Genomic DNA, 20,431 nt, shown 5'->3' on the forward strand with positions numbered 1-20,431 from the left:
AAACTCCTGGGACCTGGGGGTAAAATGGAGTGATAGGATTAGTTACATTTAAGTGACAGCTGCAAGGAGAATTAAAGCACACTGCTGAGGGAGGAGCAAGGATATTTAAAAAACACTTCCCCTGCCTTTTGTTTCTGTGACAAGTTATCCCGAGGGAAGCGTGCAGTCTCTGAAGTGCGGGAGTGCCTGCAGGTCCCTCCAGAGCGTTGCTCCTGAGCTGCCAGCCAGAAAGTTGAAGCCACTCCTTCACTTGGGAGCAAACCCCCTTCAGGTTTGGACATAATTCTCCATTTCCCGGGAAGATTTTCTGTCAACGTCTGTGACAGGAGAGGATTCAGGACCAGAAAAGAAGAGCCCAGGTATTGTCCACTTCAGTTTCATTACCTACATCGTCAGGTTGAACTTTGTGGATCCACAAGTCATGTTCTCTTAGAATTTTGATTCTCTTTGAAATAGCTCATCTGTGGGCACACCCACTTCTGTGTTCTAGCTGAGCAAGAGAATTACCTGCCTCCTGCTGTTCCTTTCTGTGTTCATCTAAGGAAAAGAAGATGGAAATTTTGCCTCCTGTCAGACACAGTTGTTTATAACTATTGTAACCAGATGGTCCCAGTGACAAAAGTGGTGGTGAGATTAGTCCTATATTAAATTTTAATTTGGGCTTCATTCTACTGATTCCATTATCTTTAAATCGATAGGAAGATAAAGTAATGTAACATCCATGTTGTTTCTAGCATAGTTTATGGCTAAAGGATAGTTGCTGATAGAATCCAAAAGAAATGATTCTATTCTAAGGAACTCTGAGATTTTAAATTGTGAAGGTCACATTTCTTTGAAAAGCATTATAAAGATTTTATTGCAACCCTGTGTGTTTTGAATTTCAGGAGAAAATAAGGTTTGGATTCCTGGGCTGGCCCCACATGTGGGTTACAGATAACATTTTCCAACAAGCTGAGCATACTAATATTTCTTCCCTGGTTATGCTCCCCCACTCCCATGGCTCACATGAGGAGGAGACGGGAACAAGGAAACAGCAGAGGGATGTTCTAAGCAGAGCAAACGCAGACAGCATCATGCCTTTGGGGGGCAGCGTGGCCATGCAATGCCCGGGCCAGGCTCACACCTGCCCAGCCAGTCACTATTGCTTACGGTCATTATTTGGCAATGTGCAACGTGCCTTTTTGGGCAAGGTTTAAGGGCACATTAGAAATAGATTTATTTACTGTTCCAGTGGATTATTACATCTCATAAAAATGTTCTTGAGGGAGGTTTATAAAATGAAAACACAATACAAGATTGGGCAAAAGTAGGTTTACAGTTGTTCATATAGAAAATAATCCTATATAATAAAGATGTAATATACAAATTGACTGTCACACCCTTGAACAAGATGGCCACCCCCATGTGGGCACAAGATGGCTGCCACAAGATGGCCACAGGGGAGGGGAATTGGGGGGGACCAGGCCTGCAGGGGAGGGCAGTTAGGGGTGACCAGGCCAGCAGGGGAGGGAGGGCCGTTGGGGGGGGGGGGACCAGGCCTGCAGGGGAGGGCAAGGGGAGGGAGGGCAGTTGGGGGGGGGGACCAGGCCTGAAGGGAAGGGCAGTTAGGGGTGACTGGGCCAGCAGGGAAGGGCAGTTGGGCGCGACCAGGACGGCAGGGAATCAGTTAGGCATTGATCAGGCTGGCAGGGGAGTGGTTAGGGGTGATCAGGCTGGCAGGCAGGTGAGCAGTTGTAAGCCAGCAGTCCTGGATTGTGAGAGGGTGCAGGCTGGGCTGAGGGACCCCCCCCCCCCCCCCCGCATGAATTTCATGCACTGGGCCTCTAGTACAATAATAAATGATAATGCAAGGATAAACTCTGTGTTTCACATATGCACACTGTAAACCTACTTTTGCCCCAACCTGTATTATACATTTAGTGATAAAAAGGGTTACAAAATTTTGTTTGATACACATACATGGGAATATATACACAATATATATACAAGGTTGGAGGGTATCCAGCAAAATGTTAATGATTATATTTGGGTGGTGGGAATATAAGTAATTAAAAAAAAATTTTAATTCTTACCAGAGGATATTTTTCCATTGATTTTTAGAGAGAGTGGAAGAGAGGAGGAGAGACAGAGAGAGAGAAACATCAATGTGAGAGAGACACATTGATTGTTTATGTCCCACATGCACCCCAATTGGGGCCGAAGATGCAGCCTGCAACCAAGGTACCTGTCCTTGACCCGAATTGAACCCAAGACCCTTCACTCCTCTGGCTGATGTTCTATCTACTGAGCCAAACCAGGCAGGGCAAGAATTTTAATTTTTTTCTACTTCTTTACAGCTTCCAAATGTTCTATCATACGCATGTATTAGTTTTATGATCAGATTTTAACCCCTAGAGTGCCGGGGAGAGCGATTGCGCTCCTGTCTTTTGCCAAAAGTGCTGGGAGCGCTATCAAAGCTTCGAAATGGCGTCCAGTTCTAAGTCTACTTTTATTAGTGATGATGATATTGCTAAATATGCCAATGTAGTAAAGGTTTCCTTAAGTTTTTGAATATGTAACTTCATTTACTTGCGATTCATAATTTTTTTCCTAAACTGCTGTAAAATCAGCAAAAAATGCCTTGGCAATTTCAGCATAGTTCCTAGGATATTGGTTGGCACTCAAAGGGTTAAAGTTAGTCCAAAAAGCTAATGTAGAAACAGGAAACTAAGCCTTATGTACTTCAGTTGTCACAATATTTTAGTATGGTATAAATTTTTGTCTTTTCAATGCATCCTTAAGTAATAGGGGTTGCTGCATTTTATGAACAAGTGAAAAGCTACTAAGGAATTTTCACAACAGTAAAATGCCACTTGATCACAAAGTTCCAAGGGAGGCCAGCACACTGTGGCTTTGGACAGTGTGAGTTCCACCATAACAGTTATAAAGAGAACTGGCCACTTAGGACCCGTCAGGAAGGCCTCTGAGGGTGCCTGAGTCACTGTGTGTGGTTGTACTGGGCCCATAGTTACAACTTCGAGCTGTGATGTTTTTCAGAATGAAAGTAAAAGGCGGAGGAATCGCCTGCTTGCTGGTTTCCCTCTCCGTGATCTGCCTGGTGGCCACTCCCGGGGGCAGCGCCTGTCCTCGCCGCTGTGCCTGCTACGTGCCCACAGAGGTGCATTGCACATTTCGGTACCTGACGGCCATCCCCGACAGCATCCCGCCCAATGTGGAACGTATCAATTTAGGGTGCGTGGGGGCGCTCGTCCTGTCCCCTTCTCAAGAAGGGATTGTCTCCCGGACACTTAGGACTTTGGGAAATGAACCACAATTGTAATAATATTTCTCTTCTGAAATGAGTGCATGAGGATTCTAAGTTTGTTGGGCCAATAAGAAAATTTAACTCATAAACTTTTATTACAAGAAAGTTCTAGAACCTGAAGTGACTCTTGGTAGGTCTCCAGGCCTGTGGCTATAGAAAAGCTTCATTTTGGCTACATTTGTACTGGAAAATAATATAGCTCTTGTTAAGAATTAGGGTTATGGCCTGACGGATCTCAGAGGGAGGTGGAGGTGGGTGGGGAGAGATTAACCAAAGAATTTATATGCATATATGCATGACCCATGGACACAGACAGTAGTGTGGTGAAGGCCTGGGGTGCAGGGGAGGGGTCAGTGGGGTAAAAAAAAAAAAAAAAAAAAAAAAAGGACACTGTAATACTTTCAACAGTAAAGATAAATTTTAAAAAAAGAACTAGGGTGATGATATGTCAGTAAGAGATAACAAGATAGCTAGGAGTGTCCTTCTATATATAAAAGATATGTGTGAAACATAGGTTAGGTCCTTTTTGAAGGCCCTTGGGTTTTTTTCCATACAAGATGACTTATTTAAAATTGCTTTTTAAAATGCATACCTAATTAAATCTACCAAAAGGTGGCTATAATTTTAAAATTCATAAGCAACTATATGAACATATGTGTACTTGAACTTAATATAATTTATTTGACATTAGTGAGAACTTAATGTGTGCCAAACACAATGGATGGTACTAGGGATTCAATGAAGAAAATATATATTAATTCCTAAAAGCCATAGATTTTTTTTTTGGGGGGGGGGAGGTATTTTTAATAGTTTGCTGATTTTTAGAGAGAGAGAGAGAAACATTGATGTGAGAGCATAACATCCATTGGCTGCCTCCTGCATGCCTCTTACCAGGGATCAAGCCCACAACCTGGGCATGTGCCCTGACCAGGATTCAAATCAACAACCTTTTGGTTGGACCATGTTCAACTGAGCCCCACCAGCCAGGGCTAGAAACTACAGTTAAAGGGAGAAGACAGATGTACATTTAGTACAACTTGATAAGAACCATAATACAGCAAACGAACTTAGGAACAATCACTGACAATAATAGCTACCATTAATTGTATGCTTTCTCTACCCAGGCATTGAGCTAAGCACTCTTCATGTAGTCATTCATTTAATCTTTTTTTTTTAAGTTTATAAAGTGCCATTCTTTTTTTAAAAAATAGGTTTTTATTGATTTCAGAGAAGGAGAGGGAGAGAGAGATTCATCAATGATGAGAAAATAATTAGTCAGCTGCCTCTTACATGCCCCACACTGGAGATCGAGCCCATAACCCTATCATGTGCCCTGACAAGGAATAGAAACTATGACCTCCTAGTTCATAGGTCAACACTCAACCACTGAGCCACACCGGCTGGGCTCATTTAATCTTCCTAACCCCTTTGGAGTATTTGTATTTTACAAATGAGCATACTGAGGCAAAGAAAGGTTACTGATTTTATTCAGGGACACTCCTAATACCACCAAGTGCCTGAGTACATAATCACAGCCAAATCATTTGGCTTCGGAGCCCAGGTTTCTTAGTCACTACTTTATAATGATGAATTCCACCTGGGAGAGTGAGGGGAACATGCAATGAAAGAATGGGCTGGGACTTAAAAATGTTCACAAAGGGGTGTGGGGACCAACCTGAAGGAGCAGCATACACCTAGAGGTTTGAAGTGAGAAGGAATGTAGCATGTTCCGGGAATATGAATCAGGTGATTGTAACAGACTGCAAGGGTTGGTGGGGGGTAGACCTTCTATGGCATCTGGTAAATTTCAATATTTCAAGCACTGGGTTATCTTCTTAGAGCACAGGTGCAACAAGAGAGGCATCGGTGTGTGTGTGTGTGTGTGCACGTGTATGCATATGTTGGCTCTTGCTTTGACATTTGAACTTGAGTTGACAGGCTTAGCTTATGCCTAGAATGCCATTTGTATTTCAGGTACAACAGTTTGGTCAAACTGACAGAAATAGATTTTTCCGGCCTGAATAAGCTGGAATTACTGATGCTGCACAGCAATGGCATTCACACAATCCCGGCTAAGACCTTCTCAGATTTGCAGGCCTTGCAGGTGAGACCTGGCGGGAAAGGGGCATGTTAAAGAGGTAAGATGTTCCTCCAAAAACTGCCTGTTCCTACAGCATCCAAAAAACCAACATTCTGTAAATTAGAAGTAGACATCATGAGAGAATGTCAAAGAACTGTTTTCTTTTTTAATGCAACAGTATGTGGAAATTAGAATAATAAAGAAATTCTGATGCAAGTTTTCATACCGCAAGCTAGTAGAAAATATATTAATACCCAGTGATTACTAATTTTTTAAGTATATATATATATATATATATATATATATATATATATATATATTCAGAGTGGAAGGAAGAGAGAGATAGAAACATCCATCATGAGAAAAAAATCATTGATTGGCTGCCTCCTGCATGCCCCACACTGAGGATCAAGCTCACAACCATGAATGTGCCCCTGACCAGGAATTTGACTGTGACCTCCTGCATCATAGGTCATCACTCACACACTGAGCCATGCCAGCTGGGCACTAATCCTTTAAAATTTAATCCTAAAAGGCTACTTCTAGTCATGTTCATATTGGAACTGAATCAGATTCCAAAATATAATTACTATCTTAGAAGTTGGCTTTCTATACAGCAATATACTCTTTTAGTCTCACTTTACTTATGCCCTACCTTGTTAAAAAAAAAAAAACTTTAAAAAGTTGTGGAGACTTCCAAGAATGTGTGTTAAGTATTGTAAAAATGATCACTCCAGTAGGTGAGGAAGTACAAGGTAAAACAAATCTGAGGACAAGATCAGAGGGAGCACAGTGAAAGGCAGACATATAGATTAACATGTCTACATTAAGTAGGACTTGAGCTTTCAAGAAGTTCACAATTCATGGCATCTATTAATTTTAATAAATGATAATAAAACTATTAGTACTGTTCAGAAGAAACACAACCACATTTGACTTTAAATCTGTCTCCCAATGCTTCTGATAAAATACAGTGTAATAAAATAAGTTGTCAGTAACATCCTTATCTATCTACTAATATATATATATATATATATATATATATATATATATATATATATATGACTGGAACAATCAGAACGACTGGTCGCTATGACACGCACTGACCACCAGGGGGAAGACACTCAACGCAGGAGCTGCCCCCTGGTGGTCAGTGCACTCCCACGGCCAACCTCCCCGTAGCTGGCCAACCTCCTGTGGTCACTCTCCCAGGCCTGCAGGCCCTGTCACCTGATTGGGGCTGGTCCCTAAGCTGGGACAGGCAACAGGGAGTGGGTGGCAATGGTTGTGGCCCCTTTTCCAGGGGATCTGAGGGCTGGCTCCCTCCTCAGGGCTGTGGCCAACCTCCCGTGCCCCATCCCTCCCCCCGGCTGGCAGGCCCTGATCAGCCTACCACCTGTCTGTCGTAGTGGTGGCACAACAGTGAGGGAAGGAGGGAGGGGAGGCGGGAAACAGCACAGTGGCAGGGCACTGATGATGGCAGCATCAGCGTCTGGCGCCTGTTTCTTCCACACCCGGCTCGGCGACCATCATCTCCTCTCCAGCCCAGCCCTGATCAACCTGGCCCCAGTCGACCCTGATCGCCAGCCAGGCCTAGGGACCTCACCGGTGCACAAATTTTGTGCACCAGGCCTCTAGTAAAAGATAAAATGCCATGTGCATAGAGCCTTTGACATTACACTAGAGCTAGGTAAAGCCTTAGAAGTCAATCCAGGTATGGGATTCTGTTGATTTGACTTACTCAGGCTTTATTTGGAATATATGTGTTCAGAGGACTAGATGGCATACATATTCTTTATTAATTTCTCCACACATATATATTTGCCACCAGCCCTTGAACAAAATATTGAGGACCATTGAGATTGAGCTTGTACTCCCAATTTAGTTTGTCTTTGCTTATCAGGGAACTTGGTATTCCAGAAAAGTACTCTCAACAAAAATGACAGATTGTGTCCAATCAGGAAAAATTATGAGAAACCATTGTTTTTACTAGCATTTCTTTGTCTTTTTTTGTATAGAAAATATGCTTAATAATTGAAGAAGAAGTTAAAGAATATCCACACACAATTGACTTATTCAAAAACTATTTAATTCAAAATAAATTAAAATCAATTTACTCATAATAACCAAAAAAATATAATACTTCTCAAATGTTTATAAGCTGATAGATGGATAAACAAAATATGTTACATGTATATAATGAAATACTATTCAGCAATAAAAAGAAATGAAGGGCTGATGCATGGTAAACATGGATGGGTCTTAAAAATATCAGGCAAATTAAAAATAAAAGCTAGACACAAAAGACCACATGTTCTTGATCCCATTTATTTTATATTATTTTTTCTTTATTATTATTCTTTTTATTGTTGAAAGTATTACATGTGCCCCTTTTTTTTTCTCCCATTCATCCCTTATAGCCTGTCCCCACCCCCTACACCAGGTCTTTACCCCCCTATTGTCTGTGTCCATGATTTATGTATATATACATACAAGTTCTTTGGTTGGTCTCTTTCTACCCACACACCCTCCATCACCTTCCCTCTGAGATTATACAGTTTGCTCCACTCATCTATGTCTCTAGGTCTATTTTGTTCACCAGTTTATTTTGTTCATTATATTCCACTTATGAGTGATACTTGTCTTTCTCTGACTGGCTTATTTCACTTAGCATGATACTCTCCAGGCCCTCCATGCTGTCTAAAAGGGTAAGAGATCCTTATTTTTTATTGCTGCACTAGAGGCCTTGTGCACGGAAATTCGTGCACTCAGGGGTGTCCCTCAGCCTGGCCTGTGCCCTCTCGCAGTCTTGGACCCCTCAGGGGATGTCCACCTGCCAGCCTAGGCCTGTTCCCTGAGGGATCAGGCCTAAGCTTGCAGTCAGACTTCCCTCTGGCAGCCCGAGAGCCATTGGTGGGGAGTGGGCCTAAGCCAGGGGTGGGCAAACTTTTTGGCTCGAGGGCCACAATGGGTTCTTAAACTGGACTGGAGGGCCAGAACAAAAGCATGGATGGAGTGTTTGTGTGAACTAATATAAATTCAAAGTAAACATCATTACATAAAAGGGTACGGTCTTTTATTTCAATAGTTTTATTCATTTCAAACGGGCCGGATTCGGCCCGCGGGCCATAGTTTGCCCACGGCTGGCCTAAGCTGTTAGTCTCCTGCAGAGGCAGGAGAGGAAGTGCACTGACCACCAGGGGGCACCTCCTGCGTTGAGCATCTACCCCCTGGTGGTCAGTGCGCATCATAGCGACCAGTAGTTCCCGGTCATTCTGCCATTAGGCTCCATTTGCATATTACCCTTTTATTACATAGGATAGTATTCCATGCTGCATAAAAGTGCCACAGCCTTTGTATCCACTCATCTACTGATGGGCATGTGGGCTATTTCCAGATCTTAGCTAATATAAATTGAACTGCTATGAACATAGGGGTACATACATTCTTTCTTAGGATATATTCTCAGAAGTGGGCTCACTAAGTCAAATGGCAGTTCCATATTTAATTTTTTGAGGAAACTCCATACTGTTTTCCATAATGGCTACACCAGTCTGCATTCTCACCAGCAGTGTACTAGTTCCCTTTTCTCCACAACCTCACCAGCACTTGTCATTTCTGATTTGTTGATGGTGGCCATTCTAACAAGTGTGAAGTGATACCTCGTCATTTTAACTTGCATCTCTCTGATGATCAGTGACTTTGAGCATTTTTCATATGTCTCTTGGCCATCTGTATGTCCACTTTGGAGAAGTATCTATTTAGATCTTTTGCCCCTTTTTTGATTGGATTGTTTGTCATCTTTTTGTTAAGTTGTATGAGTTCCTTATATATTTTAGATATTAACCCTTTATCAGATGTATCATTGCCAAATATGTTCTCCTATATAGTGGGCCCCCTTTTCATTTTGTTGATGTTTTCTTTTGCTGTACAGAAGCTTTTTATTTTGATGTAGTCCTATTTGTTTATTTTCTCCTTCATTTTCTTTGCACTAGGAGATGTATTGGTAAACATATTGCTACCGGAGATTTTGCTGCCTATGGTTTCTTCTGGGTTTTTTATGGGTTCACATCTTACATTTAAGTCTTTTATCCATTTTGAGTTTATTCTAGTGTATGGTGTAAGTTGGTGGTCTAGTTTCATTTTTTTTGCATGTATCTGTCCAATTTTCCCATATGATTTATTTAAGAGACAATCTTGACTCCATTCTATGTTCATGCCTCTTTTGTCAAATATTAATTGAGCATAATGGCTTAGGTAGATTTCTGGGGTCTCTGTTCTATTTCATTGGTCTGTTTTGTTCTTGTGCCAGTACCAGGCTATTTTTATTACAATGGCTTTGTAGTACAGTGGGGCCTTGACTTATGAGTGTCCCGACTAACGAGTTTTTTGAGATACGAGCCATCTCTCGGCCAATTTTTTGCTTTGAGTTGCGAGCTAAAATTCGGGTTACGAGCCAGCTTCAGATACCCCACCACTAGTTGGTGCAGTGAACGTCACAGTGAACGCCACAACATCAGCCCAGCATCACGTGTCCCACTCGTTCACTTTTTGATTTGACATACGAGTAATTTGAGTTATGAGCTCCATCACGGAATGAATTAAACTTGTAAGTCAAGGCCCCACTGTATAACTTAATATCTGGTATTATGATTCCTCCACATTGTTCTGTTTCTCAAGATTGCTTTGGCTATTTGGGGTCTATTTTGGTTCCATATATATTTTTGGAGTATTTGTCTATGAAATATGCTGTTGGTATTTTAATAGGGGTTGCATTAAATCTGTAGATTGCTTTGGGTAGTTCAGACATACTGATGAGGTTGATTCTACCAACCATGAACACAGAATATTTTTCCACTTATTTATATCTTCCTCTAGCTCTCTATTCAATGTTTGTTGTTTTCCAAGTATAAGTCTTTTACCTCCTTGGTTAAGTTTATTCCTAGGTATGTTAATTTTTTTGTTGCTATGGTAAATGGGATTATTTGTTGGGTTTCTCTTTCTGAGAATTCATTATTGGTGTATAAAAATTCCATAGATTTCTCTGTGTTAATTTGTATCCTGCTACATTGCCAAACTCCTTTAGTAAATCTAATAGTGTTTTGGTGGAATCTTTAGGGCTTTCTATGTCATCTGCGAATAATGAGAGTTTTACTCCCTCCTTTCCAATTTGGATGCTTTTATGTTTTCTTCTTGTCTGATTGCTTTGGCTAGCACTTCCATTACTATTTATATAATAAAAGCCTAAGCGACCGTTATGGCAGAATGACCAGAATGACTGGTCTCTATGATGCACACTGACCACCAGAGGGAAGACACTCAATGCAGGAGCTGCCTCCTGGTGGTCAGTGCACTCCCACTGGGGGCGCATCGCTCAGCCAAAAGCCGGGCTCATGGCTGGCGAGCACAGCGGTGGTGGTGGAAGCCTCTCCCGCCTCTGCGGCAGCGCTAAGGAGCAATGAGCCAAGTGATAAGGAGCAGTGAGCAGACGAGCGATAAGGAATGAGGGATCCTGGACTGCGTGAGGGCACAGGCTGGACTGAGGGCTTCTCCCACCCTGACAGTGCACAAATTTCATGCACCAGGCCTCTAGTGTTGAATTAGAGTGGTGAAGGCAGACATCCCTGTCTTGTTCCTGTTCTTAGGAGAAATAGTTTTAGTTTTTGCCCATTGAATATAATGTTGCCTGTCATATATGGCATTTATTATGTTGAGTTTTGAAACCTCTATTCATTCTTTGTTGAGAGTTTTTATCAAAAAATGGGTTTGGATTTTGTTGGATGCTTTTTCTTGGCTTATTGATATGACCATGTAATTTTGTCTTTCAATTTGTTTATGTGATATATCATGTTTATTGATTGGTGAATATTGTACCAACCTTGCATCCCTGGAATAAATTCTACTTGGTCATGGTGTATGATCTTTCTAATGTAATGCTGGATCTGATTTGCTAATATTTTGTTGAGGATTTTTGCATCTATGTTCATCAGGGATATTAGCTTGTAGTTCTCTTTCTTTGTAGTGTTTTTATATGGTTTTGGAATTAGGATAATGTTGGCCTCATAAAAAGAGATTGGAAATGTTCTTTCCTTTTGGATTTTTTAAAAATAATTTAACGAGCATAGGTGCTAGTTCTTCTTCGACTGTTTGGTAAAACTCCCCTGTGAGGCCATCTGAACCAGGGTTTTTGTTTGCTGGGAGCTTTTTTATTACTGCTTTAATTTCCTCAATTGTTAGTGGCCTATTTGTGTTTTCAGATTCTTCCTGATTCAGTTTTGGGAGATCGTATTTTTCTAGGAATTTTTCCATTTCATCCAGGTTGCCCAGCTTGTTGGCATATAGTTGTTCACAGTACTTTATTATAATCCTTTGTATTGTTGTGGTTCAGTTGTTACTTCACCACTTTTGTTTCTGATTTTAATTATTTGGGTCCTCTTTCTTTGTTTCTTGATGGATCTGGCTAAAGGTTCATCAGTCTTATTTATCTTTTCAAAGAACAAGCTCTTGGTTTCATTGATCTTTTGTATTGTGTGTTTGTTTTTTTATATCTCCAAGTCAGTTATTTCTGCCCTAATCTTTATTATTTCCTTCCTTCTACTTACTCTAGGTTTTTCTTGTTGTTCTCTTTCCAATTCTTTTGAAACCATTTATTTTAAATGTTGACACCAAGCAAATCCAAAGAAACAAAGTAAATTAGTGGTTTACTATGGCAAGGAGGATGCACAAAAGGACTTCTAATGAGTATCAGTTTTTACTTTGGGCTGATGAAAATTTTCTAAAATTAGATGGTGGAGATGTTTCTACAACTCTGTGATTATACTAAAAGCTACTGAGTTGTTTAGAAAGGTGAATTTTATGGCATGTGAATCATGTATCAATAACACCTTTATAGGAAGAGATCTTTCAAAGAATATATATGCATATATGCTTAGTTCATGGACACAAAGGCTTGAGAGTAATGGGGACAGAATGGAGGGAGGCAAAAGTGGGTGAAGGGAGGGGAAATGGGGGACATCTGTAATAGAGTCAATAATAAAAAATAATAATACTAAAAATAAAAACTAATTAAAAAGAAAACCATTATAAATGTGAGAAATAAATTAATAAAATCAACATATTTATGAAAAATTCAGGTTTAACAAATCTTAAATTTACATGAAATATCAAGCTACTTTTAAAATTCTTAGCATGGAAGTTTTCAATTATATGCAAAAGTAGCATAAGAAAATGAACCCCAGTGTAGCATCACCAAGTTTCAATAGTTATCAACATATCAGATGGTTTTCCCTGTACCTTCACTCACATCTTTTCCATTTCATTGCATTGTTTGTACAAAATCCATGATATCACAAGGTTTCATCTGTAAATACTTCAATACATATCCCAAGCTTAAGGAATCTTTTAAAAATAACCACAATATTATTATTATATCTGTTTTATTATGTTTTTTATCTTTATTATTGATAATATTACAGATGTCCCTTTATTTCTTGTGGTTTTTTTTCCCCATTGACCTTCTCCATTTCCCCTCTCTCAGGCCTTCACCACTCCATTGTCTGTGTCCATGGGCTAGACATATCCTATATAATAAAAGGGTAACATGCAAATAGACTGAATGGCAGAACAACCGAACAACCAATCAAAGTATAATATGCTAATGATATGCTAAGTCTGCTCAACAGCTCGCTATGACATGCACTGACCAACAGGGGGCAGATGCTCTAACTGGTAGGTTAGCTTGCTGCTGGGGTCTGGCCAATGGGGACTGAGTAAGATGGGCCACACACACTCTGGAGTCCTCCCACGGTCCCTCCCTGGCCTGATCATGCACCGGTGGGGTCCCACAGCCTGGCCTGCACCCTCTCGCAATCCAGGATGCCCCAGGGATGTTGGAGAGCCATTTTCAGCCCAATCCCGCAGGCCACTCCCCTTGGGAGGGCACCAGATGCAGGGCTCATGGCTGGCAAGCGCTGTTGTGGTAGCGCAAGCCTCTCCAAATCAGGGCTAATTGGGAACGAGCCCACGGCAGGCACAGTGGGGCCAGGATGAGCAGAAATGGCAGGTAGGAGCTGTAGGCGGCATTGGACTGTGGGTTTCGGCCTGATCCCTGCAGGCCACCCAGAGGGACGCCACCCGTGCACAAATTCATGCACCAGGCCTCTAGTATGCATATAAATTCCCTGGTCAATTACTCCCCACCCATTCCCCAACCCCTGCATTCTTTTTGAAATTCATGAGTCTTTTCCATGCTTCTATGTCTCTGGATCTATGTTGTTCATTGGTTTATTTTGTTCATTAGATTTCACATATGAGTGAGATCATGTGATACTTGCCTTTCTCTGACTGGTTTATCTCAGTTAGCATAATACACTCCAGGTCCATCCATACTGTTGCAAATGGTAAGAGTTCTTTCTTTTTTACAGCTGTGTAGTATTCCATTGTGTAAACGTACAACAGCTTTTTAATCCACTCATCTGCTGATGGGCACTTGGGCTGTTTCCAAATTGTAGCTATTATAAATTGTGCTGCTATGAACACTGATGTGCATATATTCTTTCTAATTGGTGTTTCTGGTTTCTTAAAATTTTAATAACAATTGCTTAGTATAATAAATGTTTGTGTGTTCAATTTATCTGATGGTCTCATTTTTAATTTGTAATTAATTTGCTTGAATTAAGACTCAAACAAGGTACACCCACTGCATTATATTAATCTCAGCATATGTTTTATTGATATGCTTTTCCCTTTGTGATCATTCCTTTGACAAAGTAAATGTTCTTTTTATTCTTAGGTCTTAAAAATGAGCTATAACAAAGTCCGAAAGCTTCAGAAGGATACTTTTTATGGCCTCAGGAGCTTAACACGTTTGCATATCGACCACAACAATATTGAGTTCATAAACCCAGAGGTTTTTTATGGACTCACCTTTCTCCGACTGGTACACCTGGAAGGAAATAGGCTCACTAAGCTCCATCCAGACACATTTGTCTCTTTGCGCTACCTCCAGATATTTAAAACATCTTTTATTAAGTACCTATACTTGTCTGATAACTTTCTGAGCTCCCTCCCTCAAGACATGGCCTCCTATATGCCTGATCTGGAAAGCCTCTATCTTCATGGGAACCCCTGGACCTGTGACTGTCATTTAAAATGGTTGTCTGACTGGATACAGGAGAAGCCAGGTATCTATACCATTTATGTCTTTGTCCTAATGCAATAGAAGTAACCTGGCTGGAGGTGCTTTACCAGTAAGTGAGGAGACCAAGGTAATTTAGATGTGAAAAAACAAAGCCTAAATAATAATTCAGTAATAACAAATTCTCTTAATTCTTTCATGAATTAATTGCTCATTGTTTCAAAGGTTGACGATCCAATCACTACCTCTGGCTTTTGGTAAATGGGGAAATAATAAATGTGTGTGTGTTATTCTTCCCTATACCATAGCCATAAAAACCCTTCCTCTTCTTATCGTCCTTCCAGTCATTCAGTCAATACATAATTCTTGGAACTCTATTTAAGGTTCCAACTCTATTTAAGGCAGGGGTCCTCAAACTTTTTAAACAGGGGGCCAATTCACTGTCCCTCAGACCGTTGGAGGGCCGGACTATAGTTTAAAAAAAAACTATGAACAAATTCCTATGCACACTGCACATATCTTATTTTGAAGTAAAAAAAACAAAACAAAATGGGAACAAATACAATATTTGTATTTGCATGTGGCCCACGGCCCATAGTTTGAGGACCCCTGATTTAAGGTATTAATCTACTGTGGTAGGTGATGGAAATACCAAGGGCACTGTCTCTGCTCTAACCACACTTCTAGTGGGTTACAGAAAAGAAAACAATCAGGGTATGAAATGTCCTTTGATGGGGAAAGGATAATTTACCATGAAGAATGAAAGATCCATTCATTCAGCAAGCAGTTATCATAAACCGGTGTGCCACCGAGAATATAGGGATCCAGAAATGAACAAGACAGATTAAGGTTCCTGCCTTCATGGACCTTGCATTCTTAAGTCCATAAGGTAATGACTGAAAGGAACCCCTTGATTTCATCATCAAAGAGGGATGGTTGTTTACTTTGGAAAGAATGATGAGAACTGGGTTGCCATGTGGGGAAGGTCAGGGGTGAGGGTGCAGTCTACTCTTTGGAGAGGTTTGGCTTGAAGGGAAGGAGGAAGGTGGCAGGCAGATGGAAACATGTAGTCAAATAGGAGAGGGACTTGAGCATGTCCAAGGTGAAAGGTGACAACACTGCAGAAGGAGCAGATCACGAGCTGAGCAAATGCCCTGGGAAGATGGGGGACAAGAGGTCCAACCATAGCTGAAGGGGTTTTCCTTAGGAGGTAGGAGGAAAAAGGAGGACTAGGTAGACACAGAGGTAGGTGAGTTCCTAGGTCTGGTGGAGGAATCATATCTGATAGTTTTTCCTCCTTCATGAAGTGGTGGGAGGGGTGCCTGAGGGAGGTGGTAGGAAGGGGTCAAGGTTGAAAGCTTGAGAAAAGAGGAAAATGTTTAAAGTTACTGCTGTGAAATATATAAATACGTGGCACATACAAGTATATGTATACAGTCATATATGTATGTATGTAGTCAGTTAATATAAGTACTTAAAAGTTAATAAAAAATAATTAACTGAGCTTTGTGAGGTATATTAGGCCAATAAACACCCTCTTTTCTTTCCAGGGGTTTAGAATCTTCTAAGTGAATATGCTAAATATATAAAAAGATAATCAGGCTATGAATGTAAAACATCAAACAGTTATATTGAAGATTTTGTTCTATAGAAGCTCAAAGTTAGTAAAAATTATTCTGCCCTGATTAAAAAGGAGAGAAATTGGGCCAGGGCATGAAAGATACATCGACAGGAAAAGAACAACTAAGAGAGGAGGAAGCAGGGAGGCAACGCGTTCAGTTTGTGCTGGCATTGTGCTAGTTGCTTTCTATTCAATGCTCACAATAATCCTCAATTTATCGATGAGGAAACTGAGGCATAGAAAAGTTAGGTATCTTCAGCTTAACATTTATACCTCAATTTTCTCAGCTGCACTATAGGAATAATAATAATAACTGGAAAGAATAGTTAAAGTAGCACACAAACTGCTTAGCACAATGTATGACATGAAATCAGCACGCAATAAGTGTGTTATCATTATTTTCTTTACCACCCAGGTCACACAGCTAAACTCAAAAAAGCAGAAGCCTGAAGTTCAGATCTTTTTCTAAAATGTATTTGGGATGAAGACACTGCTTTATACATAAAGGCAGATAATAAGTTTCATGAGGAGGGCAATGAATGGCCCAGTTTTTCTGGCATAGGGTCAGTGTAGATGCAAGGTGTTTTGAAACCAATTGGGGGGAGTGCTGAATCCTAGGCTAAAATGTTTATACTTTAAAAAAAAAAAAAGGAAGATTTTACAGTGAAGGATTTTGAACAGTTTCCTACTGAAACTTATTTCAGGGATCAGCAATCTGTGAGTGTGAGCAGTAGACAGGGTGGGCCAGAGTGGGCAGAAACAGGAACCCACCTAGGACATGCCGGGTGGTTCACATCTGGGGAATGACGGGTCGCACTGTGAGTGACCACACCTGGATATAGCTTCACAGACATTTGAAAGGCAGTAGGAATTGAGTGGGGGCTTCTCAATACTTTTAGATACCATGGAACGATAAAGGGAGATGAGGAATTAGAAAGAACGACGGGATTTCACGTGGTTGTTGGCTGGGCTATAAGGGGAGGATGGTGAGCAAATAGAGAAAACTTATGTGAGAAATGCAGCAGTTAAAAGAGGAAAGAAAGATGACACCCACAGGGAGAGAGCTGTGTACCCAGACAGAAAATGAGTCTGTGCTCAGGTCCTACAATGTGTCAGACCTCCTTGCCATTTTGCTAATTACATGCTCTGGTAATAAAGTCAGGTAGTATATATTTTGTTAGCAGTTTACATTTCAGTGGTAGAATATACCACTGTAGAAATCAGTTATTCTGTGTACTAGAGCCCAGGAATTGGCCCACTACAGCCCACATGCCAAATCCAGCCCTCAACAAACTTTTGTAAGAAGTTTTATTGGAACTCAGTGATGCCTCAGTCTTACATGTCATCTATGGCTGCTTTGGTGCCACAGTGGTATAGTTGAGTGATTGGGTCAGAGAACTATGGTCCACAAAATCTAAAATCTTTACCATCTTGCCCTTACACAAGAAGTTTGCTGACCCTGGCCTAGAGAACAGCCTGAGCCTCTGTAGCCCTAGTGTGTAGCTGGGCACGCCCGGTCTTCCCAGGGTGCTCCTTGCCCAATTTCAGCCTCAGTTCCTTCCTTTCCAACTCTCAGCCACCCTCCCATCGCAGACACACCCAGCCTGTTTTACCACCTCATACCTGCAGCTTTCCTGCCTGGAGCACTTTCCTTCCTTTTCTGCCTGATGGACTCCCAGCCAGCAAACTCTGCTCACCTCTCACCTTTTCTGGGAAGCCTGGCTATTCCTCCACACCCCGCATTCCTGTAGAATATTCATGTCACTACTTTGCCCACTTCTGTTCTTGAATGGACACATTTTATTATGTTTATTAGTACTAGATGTCTGTTGTCTTTTCTTAGTCTCATTTATCTATCCTGAGCCCCTAGAACAGCCGTGGGCAAACTACGCTCGCGGCCAGATCCGGGCCCGTTTGAAATGAATAAAACTATTGAAAAAAAAGACCATACCCTTTTATGTAATGATGTTTACTTTGAATTTATATTAGTTCACACAAACACTCCATCCATGCTTTTGTTCCGGCCCTCCAGTCCAGTTTAAGAACCCATTGTGGCCCTCGAGTCAAAAAGTTTGCCCACCCCTGCCCTAGAATGTGCCAAGGACATAGTAGGTCCTCAATTTTTGCTAAACTAAGCTTTTATCAATTAAGAAGACATTTTGATGATGTTTACAAATGTCCACTACTCATCAATGATCTTAATATGCCCCAAAACTCTTTGTGTGTGTATGTATATATGTCTATTATATATATTGTATAAAGTAATAATTAGATAAACCCATGAGGGCTAACGTCTTTCAGTCATGTCTAATTGATGATAGTCTTGCAACCCTCATGAATCAGTCACATCAACTTCTGCTTTGAAATGTTTTTCATCTGTTCCACGAGATTTGCCAGTTTCTCGTGCCTCCAGTTACCTTATTTGGTGTTCTTTTGCATGCATGTTGGTAGCCCAATGTACAGCATCATCTATTTGTATTCTTCCATTTTTAGGTTCCAGACAGCTCCTGAGGTTGCTTTTCTGTAAAATACAGACCTGTGGCCATTCCTCTGATAAAAATGTGTTTTAGAAATATTAAATTTGTGTCCTGCTGTTTGCTCTGTTTCCATACTTTTTTACATTCATAATGACTTCTTTTTTTTTTTTTTTTTTTTTTTTTTTTTTTTTAATTTTTTTATTGCTTAAAGTATTACAAAGGGTATTACATATGTGTCCATTTTATCCCCCCGCCCTAGACAGTCCCCCAGCCTCCCCTATCCCCCAGTGTCTTATGTCCATTGGTTATGCTTATACGCATGCATACAAGTCCTTTAGTTGATCTCTTACCCCCCTACCTCCTGCCCCCCAACCCTCCCCGGCCTTCCCACTGCAGTTTGACAATCTGTTTGAGGCAGCTCTGCCTCTGAATCTATTATTGTTCAAAAGTTTATAATGGTCTCTATTATCCATGAATGAGTGAGATCATGTGGTATTTTTCCTTCATTGACTGGCTTATTTCACTTAGCATAATGCTCTCCAGTTCCATCCATGACGTTGCAAACGGTAAGAGTTCCTTCCTTTTTAGAGCAGCATAGTATTCCATCGTGTAGATGTACCACAGTTTTCTAATCCATTCATCTACTGATGGGCACTTAGGCTGTTTCCAAATCTTAGCTATGGTGAATTGTGCTGCTATGAACATAGGGGTGCATATATCTTTTCTGATTGGTGTTTCTGGTTTCTTGGGATATATTCCTAGAAGTGGGATCACAGGGTCAAATGGGAGTTCCATTTTCAGTTTTTTAAGGAAACTCCATACTGTCTTCCATAGTGGCTGCACCAGTCTGCATTCCCACCAGCAGTGCACAAGTGTTCCTTTTTCTCCACATCCTCTCCAGCACTTGTCGTTTGCTGATTTGTTGATGATAGCCAGTCTGACAGGTGTGAGATGGTACCTCATTGTTGTTTTGATTTGCATCTCTCGGATGATTAGTGACTTTGAGCATGTTTTCATATGTCTCTTGGCTTTCTGAATGTCCTCTTTTGAAAGGTGTCTATTTAGGTCCTTTGCCCATTTTTTGATTGGATTGTTTATCTTCCTTTTGTTAAGTTGTATGAGTTCCCTATAGATTTTGGAGATTAGGCCCTTATCAGATATGACATTGGCAAATATGTTTTCCCACACAGTGGGTTTTCTCGTTGTTTTGTTGATGGTTTCTTTTGCTGTGCAGAAGCTTTTTATTTTGATGTAGTCCCATTTGTTCATTTTCTCTTTAGTTTCAAGTGCCCTAGGAGCTGTATCAGTGAAGAAATTGCTTCGGCATATGTCTGAGATTTTGTTGCCTTTGGATTCTTCTAGAATTTTTATGGTTTCCTGTCGTACATTTAAGTCCTTTATCCATTTTGAGTTTATTTTTGTGTATGGTGTAAGTTGGTGGTCTAGTTTCATTTTCTTGCATATATCTGTCCAATTTTCCCAACACCATTTATTGAAGAGACTATCTTGGCTCCATTGTATGTTCTTGCCTCCTTTGTCAAATATTAATTGAGCATATTGGTTCGGGCCGATTTCTGGGCTCTCTATTCTATTCCATTGATCTATATGCCTATTCTTGTGCCAGTACCAGGCAGTTTTGAGAACAGTGGCTTTGTAATACAACTTGATATCTGGTATTGAGATCCCACCTACTTTGTTCTTTTTCAGGATTGCTGCAGCTATTCGGGGTCTTTTTTTATTCCAGATGAATTTTTGGAGAGTTCGTTCTAGATCTCTGAAGTATGCCGTTGGTATTTTAATGGGAAGTGCATTG

At 40.7% G+C, this 20,431-nt stretch overlaps 1 protein-coding gene across 1 annotated transcript in view; it reads left to right on the plus strand.

Moving 5' to 3' along the window:
• Positions 1–2,170: 2,170 nt before the first annotated feature.
• Positions 2,171–20,431, plus strand: part of IGSF10 (immunoglobulin superfamily member 10) — a gene marked incomplete at its 5' end in the record, with an annotated part of 36,549 nt that continues 18,288 nt past the window's right edge. Inside the window, 4 exons of the mRNA XM_081087425.1 lie at positions 2,171–2,220; positions 3,037–3,231; positions 5,279–5,408; positions 14,176–14,566. Of these exons, the coding sequence (XP_080943551.1) occupies positions 2,171–2,220; positions 3,037–3,231; positions 5,279–5,408; positions 14,176–14,566 (766 nt within the window). The remainder of the gene's footprint in view (positions 2,221–3,036; positions 3,232–5,278; positions 5,409–14,175; positions 14,567–20,431) is intronic.

This window comes from Myotis nattereri (genome assembly GCF_964212035.1).
Source record: "Myotis nattereri genome assembly, chromosome: 3".
Lineage (NCBI taxonomy): Eukaryota > Metazoa > Chordata > Mammalia > Chiroptera > Vespertilionidae > Myotis > Myotis nattereri.